General features: G+C 39.0%; 1 protein-coding gene across 4 annotated transcripts; it reads right to left on the bottom strand.

Moving 5' to 3' along the window:
- Nucleotides 1-487: 487 nt before the first annotated feature.
- LOC121952565 (clustered mitochondria protein homolog) lies at nt 488-19,377 on the bottom strand. Of its 4 annotated transcripts, none has more exons than XM_088088707.1 (30): nt 19,076-19,376; nt 18,765-18,846; nt 15,521-16,932; nt 14,470-14,627; nt 14,207-14,378; nt 12,967-13,107; nt 12,731-12,861; nt 12,116-12,270; nt 11,494-11,619; nt 11,175-11,322; nt 10,955-11,047; nt 10,072-10,290; nt 9,667-9,842; nt 8,444-8,752; nt 8,185-8,303; nt 6,969-7,070; nt 6,704-6,804; nt 6,414-6,566; nt 5,597-5,659; nt 5,257-5,504; nt 5,004-5,088; nt 4,510-4,663; nt 3,847-3,986; nt 3,574-3,654; nt 3,338-3,463; nt 2,273-2,394; nt 1,966-2,059; nt 1,512-1,646; nt 1,351-1,424; nt 488-1,226 (listed from the first exon to the last, which is right to left on the bottom strand). In XM_088088707.1, the coding sequence occupies exons 2-30, from the start codon at nt 18,806-18,808 to the stop codon at nt 1,130-1,132; spliced, it is 5,178 nt and encodes a 1,725-aa protein (XP_087944833.1). In that variant the 5' UTR covers nt 18,809-18,846; nt 19,076-19,376; the 3' UTR covers nt 488-1,129. The 4 variants fall into 4 exon arrangements, with proteins under 4 accessions (XP_087944833.1, XP_087944834.1, XP_087944835.1 ...); XM_088088708.1 differs by having other exon boundaries at nt 14,470-14,624; XM_088088709.1 differs by having other exon boundaries at nt 18,770-18,846.
- Nucleotides 19,378-20,255: the final 878 nt, after the last annotated feature.

The following is a 20,255-nucleotide window of genomic DNA, read 5'->3' as shown; positions in this document are numbered from 1 at the left end:
AATGATAATAATAATACTTATAATAAGAATCATCACCATAATAATCATAATAAAAGATGTCATCAGTTATTTTTAAATTATTTATTTATTGCTAATGTTTGGGTAATTTCTTTCATTGCTCATTGCCCTCTTCACATATTTTTTTTAAAAGTTTAAACAGAACATAAATATCTAAAAACATAATATCATAGATGTTGCGCTCAAATTTGTCTCAACAGCTTTGCTGACTAAAAATATGCCAAAAGAAGGCATTCCTGCACGTGCAAAAAGATGTAAAGCAACAGAATGAATGTTTTATTCATCATATAAACTTTTTATGTAACCCCCGTGTAATCACCAACATTTTGATTAGTAGATGTAATGTCATTACATTTTGTTAACTGTAACTACAATTACATTTATTTTGTATTTTAATTACAGCAATCAGTTTGATGTAACTAGTAACTCACCAACTCTGAATGGGACTTGTTCTTATAAAATGAAGACATGAGATGCTCAGATGTTTATTATTTCCTTACAGTCTGGATATTAATGACAACAACATGGGTTAAATGGGAGCTAATACACATTCAAAACAATCAGAAAGATTTTATTTTTTAATATTTAGGAATATCATGTTCTGAGATGTGTTCATGGCACAAGTGTGAAACCCAGTGGAGACAGAAGGGACTGCGATGACAGTGCGACATTTAGAAATATGAAATTTTGACTTTTAGTAGGCCTACACTGTTGCTAATTTTTTGTTTTCTCAGTACTGTGCTTGTCCATTCATCTAGCAGCTTCATGTATTTAGTATGTAGGGTTCCTGCATTTATCTGACAAAAAGGAAGGGGGTTAAACATACTTGCCAGCAACAGCCTGCAGTGTTAATTAATGGATCCCAAATATTTCAACAAGAGCTATATCGTTAGATAAGGTTCTCTTCAAAGTCCAGTCCTCCACAGACAGCAGAGCAAACTCATTCTCCAAAAAGAGATGGCTGCACTTGTCTATTAACTGGAAATAGTTGTTGTCCAAAGGCTATTTGCCAGGCGCTCATTTACCATTGTTACTTGCTGTCCGCAATCATTTCCATCAGTCAGACTGACTACACAGATATTCTACTGTTTCTGTCCCTTTGGTCCATAGTTCAGGGTTGTTGTCCGCAGTTCTTTTTTTCCAGTTCATCCACTTGAACCTTTTCCTTTCCATTCAAAGAAGTCCTCAGGTCTGCAAGTTCTTTTAAACTAGAGAGAAAAAAACACAACACACAGAGTCTGTGTACATTCATCATTAGAATAATCATCAGGTGAGATGAACATCACAACCAAAACATCAGCGTTTTTTTTTTTGTCCTACTTCGGTGTTCACCTGAGGGGGATGAGAATGATTCCACATGTCAGGTTAAGCTGCTGAAGGATTGTGGGAAGGCTCGGTGTGTTAAACTGGAGAGAAACACGAGAGAATAATAAGTATCGCACAACTTGTAATGCATGTGGGCAGTGGCACATGCTTGCATCATCCGTACAAACCTTAGGAGGTGGAATACAGGCACTAGGTGTGTTACTGTAGATTTGGTTGATGGCTTTCTGGAGGATCACAGCCTGCTGAGTGAGGCTCTGCAGGTACTCTGAGCTTTCCTTCGTCCTGCCATGGTTCTCCCCAACCTACATGTGTGAAAGTAAAAAAATATAACAAAGATTTTCCTAATAGGTGATAGACTTACATTATTTTACTGTTCTGTTTCATTTACTTATTATTATTTCTTCTAATTGAGTTATTTTGTGTGTGTGTATGCATTGACAGATATGTTTATATGTAAGTACATACGTACATACATATATGTCTTTATGTGTATGTGTAGGTGTATGTATATGTTTCACTAGTATTGCTTTGGTTTTTAGACAGCACTTTCTGCTTTTGCTTGAGAAGTGCTCCACAAATAAAGTTTATTTTTATCATTATTATTACTATTTTAAAGCTCACCTGGCTCTTATATATTGAATAAGCCTCTTTCTCGTGTTGCAGAGCTGATCGAAACTCCCCTTTACTCTCATACACAGTGGCGAGCAGGTGATGACTGCACAGAAGACATACACGAAAAGGCAGAGCAATAATGAAAACTCTCATACACAGGATATGAAGGAAGGGAGCTGCACAGGTCACAGAGACCGGTATTTCAAAGCATTTGTGTCATTTTCGCAGATTGTCTGTGACTGTAATGTGTTGCAATCTGTTTTTTTATGTTTAAGAGTAGAAATAAACAGAGAAACATGACAACAAATAGTCTCACCTGTGTGCATGCTTCAGGGATGCGGCAGCGTGGTATTTTGAGGTTAAAATTAAGGCATTCTGTAGAAACTTCAGGGAAAGCTCGTACTCCATCAGTCCATGAAGTACTAAGCCGAGCATACTCTAAAGTAATGGAGCACAACAGTGACATAACAGCACTGACATATTCTCGTATAAATAAGGCTTTAAGTTGCCATTGCCTGCATTTACACTTCTCACTTATCTTATTTACAACATTTTGTTTATAAAAAAAAAGAAGAAAAATCTTTCCTCAAGTTTCCTCCCTTTAACCAGTAATTATACTATAAATATTAAAATGGGTAACTCATGTTTTTTTGTATATTTCAGTAACAACTGATGGCGTGTACCTGCAGAGAGAGAGAGGGGAAGTTTGCAGTATGCATTAGGAGGCCTATTTGGTTGAAAAAACTTAAACTTAACCAAAGACACTGTTAATCTCAGTTTGTAAAGTAAAAGAACATTTTACTTGATTTGATGCTAAAAGAATCCCCATTTGTTTTGTTTGTGTGGCTGTTGTTGAAACTTTATCTTGGATTAGTATGACTTTCTTAAATAACAAAATCCTAAAATTACCATGCAGTACTGACTATAGAATGTGAATAGACAGTTTAATGTAGGGCTGGGCAAAATATTGAAATAATATTGATATCATAATATGGAACTAGGTTTAGATTTAAGATATCGAAACATTGTAAGTGTTGTCCTTATCTGGTTTTCAAAGGCTGCATTACAGTAAAGTGATATAATTTTCTGAATTTGTTCTAGTATTTGCCTTTACCTACTTTGTCAGTACATTTAAATTACTACATGATTATTTATCAAAATTCTGATTGTGTAAATATTTGTTGAAGTACCAGCAGTCAACCCTGCAGTATTATTGCAATATCAACATCGAGGTATATTGAGGTAGATATTTGATTTTCTCCATAACACCCGGGCCCACTCTAATGTCTAAAATGAACAAATAATAACTAAAAAAGATTTTTGTTGTGAATAAAGAAGAGAGACAGAAAGCAACACTTTGCAGGTGTGAGGTCTCACTTACATCCAGCAGTGCGACTTGTGGATGATCTTCTCCGCTCACCAGGAGGGCGAGGTACCGAGCGCGATACAGCAGCTGTAGGGAGGTCGACTGCCGGCCTCCAGCAAAGCAGTACAACGCCAGATAAGTCTGAATCACAAATAGAAGAATACTTCCATATTAACTGATATTTTACATTATTGGGATTAACATGATGCAACCATCTGTTTGTGGATTGGTGAGAAGGTAAAGGAACTCACGTAGTCTTGTATGGTCTGTGGATGGTCTATACCTTGTATTCTTTCACTACTCATAACAGCCTTCTCCTGGTGGCTGAGGGCCTGACAGACATGGAAAAATGATGGAAACAACAAAGCTCACAAATTGTAGTGGGTGACGATTCAGAAGTCTGAAAAAGGCATTTCACTGCACATTTTACTTATATTATTGTGTATGTGAGAAATAAACCTAAACTTGAAACCTGAAACATGAGGCTAGGTAAAAGGTCTAAATGAACTGTAATGTGTATTTACGTCTGCATATTCTCCCAGGATGTAGCAGATCCGTCCCAAAAGACGCAGGCACATGCACACGTCTTCATGCAGGACCCCACATACACTGCTGAACAGAGTCAGGGCCTGGCTGATCAGCTCAAAGCCCTCTTTGAGAAGACCTAAAAGCAAACATAAAACTCTGCTGATGGGCCTTGAACGTACAAAAATTATAGACATATGCCCGTCACATGATACACACTAAATCCACCGTAGGATCACTGGGCTAAAAGGGATTTTTTAAAGCTTATGTTACTTTGTTTTGGACAATGCACATTTGTTGCTTATATATATTCACAATGCATTGCATGTTTTTTTATTGTGCAAATAAACCCTTTAAAAAACATTATTGTTTTTTAGTAAACATTTCTTGGTGCAAGTCATTTCTCAGAATAATAATAATAATAAATTGTACTTATAAAACATCATGTGGACAAAATCGGGCACTTCAAACAGTGGTTTTATTTATTATTTATATATATATTTATTTTATTTATGCTTAACCAGTTCTGCTTTAGTGTTGCTGGTAGGGAAATAATGTTGCACCAAATTGCACATCAGCATAATGTTACTCCATATGGGCCCTCCTGGTAAAAATTTAAACATATACTGTATTTCATGTATGTGTTTGTATTTACGTCTCACCCTGCTGCACTGCCACCTCTGCCTGTCGCACGAGCCACGTGGCATCCGTTGCTGTAGGCTTGAGATGTTTGACCACAGGGAACATGTTGACGACATCGTCCTCACTAAACACGGGCCTGTGCCGGGACTCAAGCAAATACTCCCTCAGCTGCACCTAAATACAGAAAAATAGAAAAAGGGAAGCAGCTGCATTTTAAAGCTGCATGTTGCACTTTGGCAGTCACAAGTCAATGCTGCAGATGATTTATATCTGTAAGGTTCGTTGGACTTGAGCAGCAACCAAAACTCTTGTAGCATCATGTAACCAGACCTATGACTTATTAAGCATCAAATATGAGCAAATTTTTTTTACAACATTTCTCCCTCTCGTCCCTTATGCTCAACTTTGATCTATTGCAGCTCCAGATATGTTTTTGATGATACAGCAGGTGGGGTTTCCACTGAAACAAAATGTCATAGGTAAATGACTGATGAAGAGAAGACAGATGTCTGACCTGGATGCCCGTCTTGATGGCAATTTCTCTCAGTAGGGAGATCCTCTGAAGGCTGTGCTTTTCTATGACTTCATCCATACTTTGACTGAACACAGAGAGGATGACAGTGTAAAATCCTGTTGCACATATCCAAAAACACACACAGACACACAGACACACAGACAGACACACACACACACACACACACACACACACACACACACACACACACACACACACACACACACACACACACACACACACACACACACACCCATCTATTGTGTAGTGGAAATAATCTCCAGCCTCAGTCCTGATCCGGCCCCACAGCTCACTGTGAGTCAGTCTAGCCCACACACTGTCTGTCAACGAGGTGCCTCGACTCCCGTGGCTCCGCCGCCGTCGATTTCTGCGGCGAGAGAGCAGCTCATCTGAGCAGGAGTCGGTGACACAGGAGGAGAAGCTCAAGAGGCAGTTTAGGAAGTGACTGACAGCAGCAGAGAAAGCTGCAGGTTCCACATCCTGGGAGACAAGATGATATGTTGATATTAGAAAAATGTATGTTGGATTGCTAAATATTCTCATAATATTTGACTTGTTATTGAGCTCCTCACCTGTAGATAGGTCCTGAAGATGTGTTTTGCACTCCTGACGATGACTTCACTGAGAGAAATTCTCTGTGAGGGAACAGTTGATCAGATCAAGAAGATTTCAGCAGTTGAAATCCTTTATTTTCTGTGTTTTTTCCAAGTTCTACATAACATGAAGTTGCATTTTGTTCTATCATACTATTAGATAACTTTAGACCAAGAACCTAAAAGGAAATTTTGATCGCAAGTAAGTCTAAAACTGAGATGGAACGATGAAGTTAGTCAAGCTCCAGATGTGTTTTTGTTCCAAATTCTTGGGGAGTATATAAACTATAAAAAATTTTTTTGAATCCTAGATTATAGTAAAAAAGGTAACACCTGCACACTTGTTTTTCGATAGCCTTGCACCTACACGATGTGCATATAACTATACTTTTCTCATCCTTAGAATATAGGAAATATATAAAAAAAAAACAATCGTTCCATTGAAAAAAAATCAATTTTAAAAATTGTGAATGTTCAAAACACTTATGTTTCAAAATGTTCCAAGCTAAGCAGATGCTTACTTTTGATTGCTAAACATATATTTTATTTTTCCAGAAATTCACAAGAACTAAAAAACATCATGAGGACATCATAGTGGCCAAAACATGTTGGCTTTTTTAATGATGTAGCCAGTATAATATAGGCTTTTTAATGTAATTCCTCCTTGTTTTTTCACAAGTGCCTGGAAATTATTCAATAGTTGGAAATTTTTTCAATGTAAAAGTAAACTCAAGAGTAAGAGATATGCAGCTATGATGACTATATATATGAGTTATATGGCTATAAGAGCAAGTACCTGTATGTGGCCGAGTCTCCCTCTGTCCTCCACCCTGTCCAGCTCCCTCAGTAAGGTGCCCAGGTATCGTACGTTCACACCCCGTTGGTGTAGCACTGACGTCAGGGTCGCTCCATCCATCGGCAGTGCTATGTGGTCGAGACAGTCCTTCACCTACCACACACACACACACACACACACACACACACACACACACACACACACACACACACACACAAGCAGAGCTGTAGATATCACGTTAAACGTCATGCACATGATAGATCTTAACATTATTTCTCCACGAGACTCACCACTGCTGGAATCTGACTGGACAGTAGAAAAGCAGCTGCGTCCCACAACAACTTTCTCTGATGCTGAACCTCCTCGACACACTCAGAGGGGAAACGAACACCTGCAGCAAAGACAAACACACAGTTCAACCTGTCAAAAGAAAAAATATGCTTTATATACCTGTGTGTGAGTGTGCGTGTGCATGTGTGTTTGTGTTTGTGTGTGTGTGTGTGTGTGTGTGTGTGTGTGTGTGTGTGTGTGCATGGGCTAAAGTGTGTTCGATACCTGGAGAGCAAACGTTAGGATTGAAGCGGATGTCAAAGCAGGAATCACTCGCTGATCCAACAGCCTCACAAGCTTTCGTAATCACATTCCTTCTCTGAAATTCTGCAAAATGAAATATGAATACATTATTAATAAAACAATCCTTACCATTTTACTTCTAATCGATTATTAGTTAACATTTGCACATTTTTGCAGTTTCAGGGTCTATTAACTGTGATGTAAGCGTATGACTGGATAATTGAAAACCACAAAAAAAAGAGAACATCTCCCTTAATTTTAATAATAACAATCAAATAAAAGACATTTAATCTGAATAAAAATTTGACTACATATTAAAGTCAATATCATTTAACAAAAAGTTGCATACCAATAAGAAAATTACCATCCTATATAGTAAAAACTTTAGATATTATTTAGATATCCAACATTAGGTCCATTTATTTGCTGTTCTATTGCTTTCTATCATATTACATGGTCTTCATCAGCGAGTGGAGTTTGCCCATATGTTGTGGACTTATTGTTTAAATGAATCTTACATATTTATTACACATACTCCTCCTCCTTTTTAAGCCAACATGAACAAGTAGTCGTTAAAGTGCTTTTAAAACCTGAATAACTGAACATTTCTCATTTAAAGACAACTGAGCAAATTCCACCTGCTGAGGAAGATTTTTTAAACATATACTGTATTTCATGTATGTATGTAAGATTTTTATTAAAATTTTCAGTGAAGTATATTAAAAAAGTTGCTGGGAAATTGCTGTAGATGATTGAAAGTTTCAGTTTTGATTAAACATTTCCCAAAGGTATTTAAACAAAGTTTTGTGTTGGAGTTTGTTATATTCCAAATTCTAAATTTTGACAGAAATGTCATCGTTATTGTAAATGCATATCAGTTCCAGATATCAGTTATCTCATTAAGTACTAATAATCGGTATCGGCCCTGAAAAAGCAATATTGGTCGACTCCTAGTTTCCAAGGTCAAAAATTATAATAGAAAATATAATATATTATAATATAATTAAAACCTACTTACATGTCATATTACTGTACATCTATCGTTTGACTGTTTCTCAGCCTGATTTCTCCCTGCAGTTGCACAAATTCTCCTGCTTCATCAAAAGGTTTTATCATTTCATTTCATTTAACAGCTCTCATTCACCCATTTCAGCACCGGCTGCTTATCATTTAATTTCATTTAACAGCTCTCATTCACCCATTTCAGCACCAGCTGCAGCTGTATCTTCAGTTCTCCGCTCTTCACTCTGCTCTGTGGCTTTATCTTGTTCGTCCGGTTGGATGAGCCCCTGGGACATCTTGGAATAAAGTTCAAACCTGCAGCCGAAAACACATAATAAAATGGATAAGATACTTTATTTCCAAAGCTCAGTTCATCCTGCTGGTTGAACAGTTACACGGTTGCTGCATTTGTGTCCAAACATTCAACAAACGGTTCGAAATTTCCTCTTCCTCACCTGTGCTGGACGAAGGCGTCTATCAGCTCTGGTCTCAGGCTGGCTAAGCCGTGAGGGTGTTGCCGTGGGTAACCAAAGCTCTGACACTCCTTCGGCACATCTATCCTCTCCTCTGTCTCAGAGAACTGGAAGTTAAGGTCGGGGGGGAAGGTCCTGAGAAGGTCCAAGATGTAGGGTCTTCCGTCATTACCCAGGATGCCTTTGGTCTCGATGCCAGAGCAAAGCTCCACTGGGTTGTTGCTGTGGTTGAGGACCTGGTGACGTTGGATTTTTAGCGGTTTACTGGTTTTATCCAGAAGCTCAAGAAACCTGGAATAATTTGGAGAAATTTAAAGGTATAGTGTATAGGATTTAGGATTCAGAAACACAAGTAGACAAATGCAGACACATTTAGTTAAAATAAAACACAAAACCAGTTGAATACATGAACAAGTACAATTGTCTAAAACAATTTCAGTGACAATTTGAATAGCAATCACACTGACAATAGGTGCTATTTTCTCGATCCTTCACAAATGACTAAAATCACAGAGAGAAATCAGCTGAGCCCTTAATAGCTACATAAGGAGCAGGTCCTGGTCCCCAGAGTCCACCATGTTACACTGTCATGTTAGCTTTGAACAGGCAAACCAAACACTGACTTTAGATGAAGCCATTCTCATTTAGCATTTTTGTGTCGGCCAGCGTACACAGCAGCCCCTCCACAACGAGCCAAACAGCTTTGGGAAAACACTGATTTTACCATGAAACTCCTCTTTCAGTGTTTTTACAGGTTTGAATCACTGAATCCATTTGTTTTGGAGAGGAGGAGACCTCTGCAGATAATTCGGCTCCTGATAAAAACCTCCTGAACATTGAGTAAAAAGGTGAGCACACATTGGCAGGTGCTGGGCTAGAGGCTGGTGTGCAAAAAGCTGAACAGCATCGTAGAAACACTGATTAGTAACATAGAAGTGCTTTATTCAGTGGTTTTTTTTCTGCTGGTCTGTTTGTTTTCCAGAGGAAGAAATGTCTGTGGATAATTTGTCTCCCAATAAAAACCTCCCAAACAATATAGGAATCCTAACCGGGAGCTCAGCCTTGGCAAACAGGAGAAGTTTCAGCTGGTTGAAGTCTGCAATCCCCACTGCTGGATGCCACTAAATCCAACACACACCTCCATTAATCATGCTGTATATACCTAAATTATGACTTTGTTGCATTTTTGTGAGTGTGTGTTTTACCTGGGGTGAGTAAACACAGTTTTTCCATAGTCGTTAGAGCCGTAGACGACACTCTGCTCCTGATTTTTCTCCAGTATCCCAGGAACAATGGTCTGAGCGATAACACGGATGCCACGATAATCAACAACTGCTGTTCCAAGAGTGTGAAGCCCCTCTATGTCCACAGATGTGTACGCCTGTAGCAGAGCAACACAGGCATTTTTGTTTTGATGGCAAGAACATGAAGGGATTCAAAAACATTTCAGAGTGAAAATATGAGAAAAAAATTGTCTTTTGTATTTTTTTTTGGTTTATGGCTGTTTAACATTGTTTTTCCCTTTAAAATCTGCAGTCATACCCTTGCAATGTAATACTAGCAACACTTTTAAACAGGACACATTAAATGCTCGCTCCTCATGCACTTACCTGAGCTCCCCTCAGGTCACAGATGGCTGCAGCATGAGCAGCAGCGTTGCCCCCTAGTGGGTGATAGTGCTCAGATATGTCGAACCCCAGGCTGAAGAACAGGTTGTTCCAGATAAACATTTGCATGTGAGGCGTCTCCCCCGGGTTTAACGGCATAACGTTACCGTCGATAACAGCTACAGCACCTCGTGATGCAGCTGCAACAAAGTCACTGTTGGTCTGGATGGAGGGATTAAAATCTTGGTTAACACAGTTTACCTTTTTCATTTTATTAAAGAGCAACACAATCTAATCAGAGCAGGAGTAGGAAGGACTAATTGTCTCTGATTATCTCATTAAAAAGGACATGAACAGTACAGAGGAAATCTTAACCCTTTGAAATGTATGTAAATTGGCTTAAATTTCTTCCATAAACATGGGAAGATGGCAATAAGCAACGAAAGAAGAGATGACTCAAAAATTAGCAAGGAATTCGTAAAAAGTACAAGAAAATTACTTGAAAAAATCAAACAAACAAAAAAGGAAAATTAAAAATTAACACAAAAGGAAATGAATTGAAATTTGAAAAGGAATTGTGATCATTATAAATACAGTCTTTCTCTATCTTTTTCCTTTTTTCCCTAGCTCTTTATGAATTTGTTGGGTTTTTTTTAAATTTTCTAATTTCTTGAAATTTGTGAAACTTTTCTTTTTTTTAAATAAGTTGCTCATTGCCTTTTCCACTTGGTTTTGAAAGAAACTGCATTAATTTGCTCAGGGTTCAAAGGTTTAAATACTTGTGAAAGGTGTCTGAAAACAGTACAAGAAAAGTGATCTTGATCCAAATTTCAAAGCATTTATCAGAAAGAGAACTGGAAATATGTTTAAAAATCTGTGGTCTCACTTTGAATATGCTCCTCTCTCTGTGCAGCCGCTCCTGAAGGGAGTTCCTGGGGAGTTCCCTGCATCCCTGCAGCTCCTCGTTCCAGTCCCGACTCTGTAGTCACAACACACAACCTACACATCAGCATCACAATCAACATCAGTCAGCCCCAGATGCACCAGGAAACATATTTATATTTTTTTCCAAATGTAGCCTCTTTCTCCAATTTCATGTCCGCAACCTGCCCAGCTGTGTGCTCGTCCTGTCCCATGCGACTGGTGTGTGTCTCCTCTGCTCGGACGCAGTCGAGGGTGTGATCTCCATGACGGGCGATCCAGGTGAACACCTGGAAAGGCGCAGCGATCCGCTCATAAGGGTGCTGCTGAACTCTGGTTAACAGAAAGTGACAGAAAACATATTTCACAGAGCCTCATGTAGAACTTAAAATGACTGCCATTACTGTATTTCCATCGACATATTGCATTGATATGAACAGCTCTGCTTCATGTCCCTGGTACTGTATTAACACGAAGTTTCCAGCTTGATTACAGTTTGCTCACCTCTTCCTCTGCAGGGCACTGAAGGTTTTCCTGAAAGCAGGGCTGACTTGACTTAGCAGCTCGACCAGAGAATGGCAAAGGATTTTGGGAGCTGCAGGTTTGGGGTTGAAGTTGAAGGCAGTTGATCTGAAACAGATAAATCCACGCAAAGGCATAGTTTCACAGTTTTGTTCCTTTTGGCGGCGTCTTCCGTGAATGTGATTTTTCCAGGGAATGTTGCAACAGACAATTCGTAGAATTGCAAATGCAGGAGCTCTTATTAGTGGGTTCAATCAATTGTGTTACCTTAATCTGCAATAGATAGAAATTTAACAGACAACATTTAAATGAGATTATTACCTAAAGGGATCACCAAAATGATTACTTTTAATCCTTTGGGGGACATGAATGTCTGGTTCAAATGTCAAAGTTGTCAAGATTGTATACATCATCTGGAAAATGAAAAAAATAAAATTTGGTTGCCAATCTATTTAACAAATTTGGACAACAGTAGTGGACGGACATACTGACACCGTCATCCCTGGAGTCACACTGCTGGCACATCTAAAAAATCTTCACTTTTAATGGCTAAGCAAACATTTCAGTGGCTGGACAGTTTAACTGCAAACAGTTTAGCACTCACTGGTTGAGGTAGAAACCACGTGTAGAGGATGTGATGTTGAGTTCTCTGTCCTCCACAGTCAGGACGTTGAGGTACATTAAGTCCCCGTGCATCTTCCTGTTTCCTGGAGGAGGATTCCAGCTGCTCATCGTCAGAACCCGCAGGCACTGTAACGGCTGAGATGATACTTTTTTAAGTGTCGCTTCACTTTAACTGAATAGATATTTGAAAGATTATCGGCCTGGCCGATATTTGGCATTTTGCCGATTACCTATATGAGCATTTTATTTTAATGATCACAGATAACATTAATTGATTAAAAAGTGCAAAGAAAGTGTCATAAAAAACTTGCAAGGAACTTACTGTATATGATGTTGAAAGTTTCAGTTTGGATTAAACATTTGCTAAAGGCATTTACACAAAGATTTGTGTTGGAGTTTTTTATATTCCAGATCCTAAATATTGACAGAAAGATTTTCATTTTTATTGTAAATGCATATTGGTTCCAAATATTGGTTATCGGTCTCATTAACTACTAATAATCGGTATTGGTTCTGAAAAACCAATATTGGTCAGCCCCTAGTGTAATTAAATATTAATCTATCGTATTTGCTAATTCAGAATCTGATTTCTCACCTTCCAGTCTTCTCTGAGTGGCTGCAGTGGAGTAAGCGGTCGCTCCTTACATCCAGGGAGGATATATTCTGGAGGGCTGCAGTCAACAGACTCCTTTTCAGAAGCTCTCCTGTTCCCCGCGCTGTCGCTGTCTGAAGGGAGGAATATAGAGGTGAAAGTATCGAATTATGAAATGATGAATTAAGAAATGTTCAGACAAAACTAAATGTGAGGAGGCAGTAAGAGAACAATATTACCATTGTCTCCTCTGGTGAAAAATGTGAGGTACGATAGTGAGCTGCAGTTCACTCCGTTGAATGCATCTGCGGGGTCAAGGCTCCTCAGGAGATCACGTACGTGTCTGAGATGAAGACGAGCGTCACGCACAGTGTACGAATCTGCAACAACATCAGAAAACCTGCTTATAAAGGGTTCAGTATGAAAGGAAAAGTGTTCTCTGGTTGAAGTGTTGCACCAAAAAGATAATACATAAATATAGTCAATGTAAATGAAGCAGTGCAGCATGAAGTGACTGTACTGGAGAAAAATAAGATCATATAATGAGTTATTAATGAATTATTTAATAATTTTATTTCTGTTACATGCATCATGAGAAACAAAGATTATTTCACACACATTTTCTCAACATCAAAAAAAGGAAAAGGCTGAAGCCCAAGGCTTATTTTTGTCCTATATTAACCAAAGATCGACACAGAAGAACAGCAATACCAAATAAAGAAAATAAATGAATTAATAAAAAAAAACAGTATACTCTAAACTATAATCCTCAATCTTTTACACTAAAACAGTAATTATACTAAAGAGGGGAGGTGCTGATTTATCGTAGCATTGACTGGTTAGTGTGTAAGGTAGTGGGGGAGAAAATATTCTGAATATAATGTAAACTTAAACAGATACAGTACATTGCAGTTTCCTTGATGGTAGATTTTGGTTCATGAAAGTTGCTAGCAAAACAACAAAGTAGCCCACATAAAATAAGCACACCAGAATTGTCAAATAGGTCAGACCACAGTGTTTAACTATATATCTCACAGTAACGGCTAAAAATGACACCAGAAATAAACAAGTTTGCCAATTACACATATCTAGACAATCGATATCACAGCTGTCTACCCGTAAGTGATTGTTGTTGTTAGCTCAACGTCACCGAGATTTGGCCTACATGACACTGCATTAGGTTTTCTGAATTTTAGGCCACCCTAGAGGGCGCTTTATTTAGATTTATCAACTATAGAGGCATTCAAGAAGGCACTTTTGCCGGGCCACCGGTGGTCTGAAACATGATAACAGTTTAGATGAGAGGTCAGCATTTTTCTAAAAAGGGCCGTTCCGTAACATGTCAAGCTCCAGATGTGACATCTAACAAAACTGGACTGAAGTCAGATGTTGACATTGTTGCTCTCTGAAGAGAACTTCCCACTTATTAATCACAAAAAGACAACCTCAAAAGGAGACAGAAAAGAACGAGGCAGTTACCCTCCACCACCTTGATCAGCGCTCCGTCCTGGAGGCCCCGGATGGAGCTCAGCTCCGTGAGCCCGTCGAGCGTCGTGCCTCCCAGCTGGAGGGAGAAGCAAGTGCGGTGGCAGGTGATCTCGTGCTCCATCAGCACCTGGTGCAGCTCCGCCACCAACATCTGGCCTGACACCTGAGCATGGAGGAGAGGTCAGTGATTCAGAGAGATGTGAAGATACAGCGAAGTGTCTTTAAAAAAAACAACGATGGGAGCACAGCAGAACCTGAAGCTCAAAACTCTCTGTTCCCGGAGGCTGAATTCTGACAGTAAAGTTTGTCTCTTGGAGATCAACTATGTCACGAATGCTGAGCTGTTTCCTTTTATCAGCATCAGACTGGTGATCATCCTCAGGGCTTTCTTCAGTTTGACTCAGAAGCACTGCTGACAACAGAAGAGACAAAATAAAGGTGTGAGGATGAAAGCTGTCTGCGTGATATGGAGGATAATTTTCCTCAGTATTGCAATTAAAAGAGAAAACAAAAAAAATAGACTTTTATCATATTCAACTGCAGGATAACCAGGTGATAATTCAATGTTGAAAAGAAAGAGCAAACTGGAAAACTACATTTTATAATGAAATGATAAACAGATATCATTAAATAACATCTTGAAAAGAAAAGGGAGATTGCTATTCCTTCAAAAGAAACATCTGATTTTTCAGCCTGGATCCTATGTTACCAAGATCTATGTTGAAATAAAGAATTTGAGCAACAATTTTTGAAACTGGTCCAGTATTAAGCGAGTAGGCTGCAGCCATCACACTGTAGCCTGTCTCGCACAATAATGGACTGATATCGAACACGGCGGTTCACATTAGTCACTTCAACACAAAACACTAAAAAAAAAAAAAAAAGGAATACAGATTAAAATCAATTAAAATAAGCAATTACCTTCTAATTTTTACACATCCCATCCTTTTTGTGTTGACCTTTCTCATTTGGCTTATTGCTTTTCTTTTTCAAATTGCCAGTTCACAATATCAATTTTTCATTTCAAAATGCAATTTCATTTTCTAGTTTCCTTTTTATTTTTAACATAAACTTATGACCTGGATGTCCTGAGTACTAAAAACAATACTAATTTAAACGAGTTTATGTATTTCCTTATCTAATTTTAATAAAATTAAAATAACAAATAACAAAATTATCCTCCATAGCCTGATCACCCACTGAAAAAGCTACAAGTATAGAGTTTTCAATATCACAGGACACACAAAAAAAAAATAACAGAGAAAATACAAGCAAAGTAAAACAAAGTTGAATTAAATCACAAACCTTTTACATGTGGTGCTGCCAGAAAAAGCCCATCAACTAAAAACAAGGTTGCTTGTTTCTCTTCCTCCTCCACCTGTGGCGGAGCCGTCCTGTTGTCATCCTCTTCGCACTTTGCCGGGTCCTGACACTGATCGTGATCCGTACCTAAAATGGATTTCTCTGCTGTCTCATCTATGTGGTCTTCGTACATATTTGTTGCTTTTGCTTCCCTTTTATTTCCATTCTGATCGGACGCCACAGGTGTCTCTCCCGCGTGGTCATTATCCTGATTATTTTGTTGCGTCGGGTCTGCTCGACACTCAGTGGGGTCAAAGTTTACCACAGTTTCAGGGTTGTTGATGCTGCATTGTTTCGGCTGGACGTCCTTCTGTGACTGAGTGTTCTCCACATTTTTGTTTCCAGTCACCATCACTGAGGTGCAATCTGATTTCATGATTTGAAATTTGTCCTTAACATCCTCCTGTGTCGGCTCTGTGCGGGCAAAGTCTGCATTTACCTGAGCAGCAACAACACCCTGCTGCAACATAAAAACATTCTCTTCATGTGTGTTTAACTCATTTAAAAGCTCAGTATTTAGTTCTGTTTGAAATGGATGCTTTATTGAAGCCAGTTCTTCGTGGATGTAATTCCCTTTCACTTCTTCCTGTTCACATTCCCTGTCTTTGTCTCCAAAGAACAATTTGTTTTTCTCCACAAAAACTTCCATGTCAGCCCAAGTCCCAGAGTCTCTCCTTTGTTTTTGTCCCTCTGATGCATCTGAGTGTCTCTCTGGTGATGTCTGCGCCTCCAAGAGCACATCCAGCTGTCTCAGTATTTCATGTTCTTCCACATGCATCTCGTTCGTGTCAGTATTTATTAGCATGTTTACTTCTCTCCCCACAGTCTCTTCATTGCACATTGCTGTTTGCGCCTGAACTTCTGCCTGCGACTCTGTCTGAGTCTGCACCCCCTTACCCATCTGTGTCTCCACTACCTCTGTTTGTGTCTCAACCTCAGAAAACCCTCTGCTCCTCCTCCTGCTGCTCCTCTCTTGTCCATCATCTCCGGGCTCATCCACCCTCACTACCTCCTCCTCCTCCTCAGACACCAGCAGACACACCATCGGCTCCACCAGAGTCACGTCCCCTCCCAGGTTGCTGCTTAAGATGATGTCAGGAAACAGGAAGTGCTCTGGTTCGAGGGCTGGGTTTGTCACGCCGGTGGAGACGGTTAACAGGTCGTCCTCCAAGTCGTCCGTCAGGCTGGGTGATTCACATTCGCTGTCTTCGCTGGAGAGCAGAGGGGATCTTTCTGCCTCACCCTGGACTGGTGCATCCTGACACTTGAAGTAGTTTGACAGACTGTGGCAGCACTGCACTATATTTCCCATGATGCCTTTGTGTACCAAACAGCAGTACAACTGTGCAGGTGGCCTGAGAGACAAGAGAGAGGCGCAGTGTTTATGCTGCTTCAGTGACAATAGACTGGAAAGAAAGAATTAGAGATTGATAACAAATGGGGTTTTATTTTTGCAGCTTCAGATGATGACTTACAATGAAATTCTGCCTTTCAACCTGATGTTCATTTACTTGTGAAACTTAGGGACCCTTAGGGACTGTTTGGAAGGCAAGGCAGCTTTATATTTGTAGCACATTTCATACAACAAGTGCTTGTTGTGCTTTAAAGAACAATAAAATATAAAAACATAATAAAGGAAACCAATTTCCAATAAAAGAGTAAAGAGATAAAATATAAAAGGTATAATTTATTACTAAAAATAAATATATTAATAAATTAAAAAAACATTAAAATTAGCAAAAGTGCGGACAAGAGGTGCAAAGGTGATTTAAAATGGTTTAAAATCAAGTTTAAAACAAGTTTGCAGTCATTAATGGGTGGAGAAGGCAATGTGAAAAAGGAATGTTTTTTGCTTTAACTTAACAGTGGTCAGCGTCGGGGCTTGCCTAACATTATCTGGGAGGTTGCTCCAGGTTTGTGCTGCATGATAACAAAAAGCTGCTTCTCCGTGTTTAGTTCTAACATCATCATCCTCTGCCGCTTTTCCTGAGGTTTCTTACATTTTTCCCCCATTTCAGAGGTTCTTTTTTGGGAGTTTTTCCTTAGGCGATGTGAGTGTCTAAGGGCAGAGGGATGTCTCATGCTGTAAAGCCCTCTGAGGCAAACCCTGTTTTGTGATAATGGGCTTTATAAATAAAATTTACTTGACTTGACTAACATTTGGGACGGTTAGTAGGCCAGCCCCAGATGTCCTGAGTGCCCTCGAAGGTTCGTGTTTCACAAGCATGTCAGAGATATATTTGGCAGCTGAGCTGCAGAGTGATTTATAGACAAGCAACAAGATTTTAAAATCATTTGGTGCATTTTACACGGTTTTCATTGTTCAGTTTTGATCATTTTGGCTGTGTTGTGTATTTTTGTTTGCTCCTACAATAAGTCTAAAATACACTGTGTAAACAAAATTGTTACATTCCTACTGTTAAGTGCACACAAAAAAAAGCGCTACTGAAACCCATTCAAACTGAAATGTTTGATCCCACAGCCATCAAAGCATAAAACATGCACTGTATTATTTCTAGGTGTTATTCTGGGCTTTTGCCTAAGAATTTGTAATTTTTACTATTTCCCACCTGATGGTGTCATTTTTACCATGTTTGGCATATGGAGAAAATACATGCTATTTCCACTAGGTGAACTGTCACAATCAATGTTGCTGCAAATCACTGTCATATCCTAGGCTGTGATAATAATAACAAAAATCACAAAACAAAATCTATTCTAAACACTTTAAATAGTAAGGTCGCAGCAGAAATTCATGTGTATGGGAAGTAGGCCGACTGAGTATTCAACTGGACAAACAAGACTTGGATTATCCTGCACAATTTATGTGAGAGTTTGTAAAGTGTACAGTTTTGCTGTTGTTAAACAGGGTCCTCTCGGACTTCAATACACCAAGATTTTCTAGATTTTTGGATTCTCGTTTCTCCGTGGAGGCATACGAGAGAAAGAAAGTTTTCTTCATGAATTCTAGGTAACAATGGATGAGTAATCGATGTACAACTGGTCATTTTTTGAAGTATTCCTTTAAATGCATGATTAGTTTGAATTAAACTGCTAAATATAAACTACAAAAGGCTTTGTCACTATCACATGTGTGTCTGTTTGTGTTGCACAACACAAGCTGCTAAGCATCTTAGACAACAGCTGATAACAGAAAGATTATTAAGTACTCCTGTAGTGGTGTCACCTTACAGAGGAAAGGACTGGAAAACCTTGAAGCCTAAATCTCATCAGATGAACTCTGGAATGACGTTGGATGTATGGAAATCCTGGAACACAGAAGAGAGGGAATATAAAACTTAAAAATTAGATTTTTTTTGCCTTATAAAGTGCCAACATGAAAATAGACTAAATAGACCAATATTTTGAATCATTATTGGAGTTTTTATACAAGCAACACATCTTATTAAAGCACGGGAACACAAAGGTGCAGCAGAAAACATGTGCATGTATCTCAAACAACAGAAGAATAAAATAGCATTAATCTATGGGCCCTACCAGCAAGTGTAGAGGCAGAGGTTGAGACTGCCAGTCTGTGTCATCTTCTCCAGACTCCCCTGCTGTCCAGTGTGCATCCTGCTGAAATCACACAGCTGAGTTTCCCAGTCTTCCCACTACATCAGGAGGCTGCCCTGTCCTCGCTGTTACACAAACTGTGTGAGTGCATGTGTGTGTCTGCCCTTCATGGCTGGAGAGGAGCTGAGAGAGAAGCATGTAGGCCCTCTATTCACACACATGCACACCCACACATCTAGTACCCATGCGAGTCCAGAAGAGGGCAACCTGTCTGCCGTTCATGATGTAACTTCCTGTATCCAGACCGGTCCATGCTCTCTCTATCAACCTTGAATGTGAGCACATGCGGGAGGGGTATAAATAGCAGAAGGTCTGGCGCCTTTCTAATATTATGATACGCAGGGCATGACACAGCAAACCTCTTCCCAAATGCAAAGTCTTGTAAACAAACCTGCAGGTTTATGTCTCCGGTCCTCTTCACACATACACTTTAAGGCACGAGCTTTCTGAGCGCAGCTCTCTGGTTGCCATGGCAGCGCTGCAGCGAGACATTAACATTCAGAGCACGGTCTCCAAGACAACTGTGGGAACATTCTAGAATGGGACGTTTGCGGGGAGACAAGTTAGATGTGTACCATGTTACCATGTTACCACTGCATGTTAGTATGACAGCAGTGTGTGGTCGGTAGTTTTGACCTTGTGTTGTACAATGACAATAATGATTGTTAAACATCATATTTCCTTTTTTTTTCTCACCAATTCATCAGTAGGACAAGACGTTTCCAGACCCTTAATTCCTCTCATAACAAATATCTGACACTAAATCTACTTTTTATAAAAATTACATAAAAATTAAATACGTGAATAGCTATGTTATAATGAATTGTAATATTTCATCCAAATTTCCACATTACATTTTTGTACTTTAAATGACTGTTTTTTTCTTTTTTTTAAAAAAAACTTTCATTAAAATAAAAATGTAGAGTAAAACCTTTGAGGTAAGAAACCCTCCTTACCTTTGCTGGCTATCTAGATTTATTTATTTATTTTTAGTTTTATTCAGAAACAAATTCTGGCCATTTCATCAAGTTGTCATGTGAACAATACAAACTATTGACTGAGCATACATAAACAAACAAACAAATACATAGATAAAATGTTT

Source organism: Plectropomus leopardus, chromosome 15 (assembly GCF_026936395.1).
Source record: "Plectropomus leopardus strain MGB_pleo_1.0 chromosome 15, ASM2693639v1, whole genome shotgun sequence".
Taxonomy (NCBI): Eukaryota; Metazoa; Chordata; class Actinopteri; order Perciformes; family Serranidae; genus Plectropomus; species Plectropomus leopardus.
This window is presented reverse-complemented; position numbering and strand designations above follow the sequence as displayed.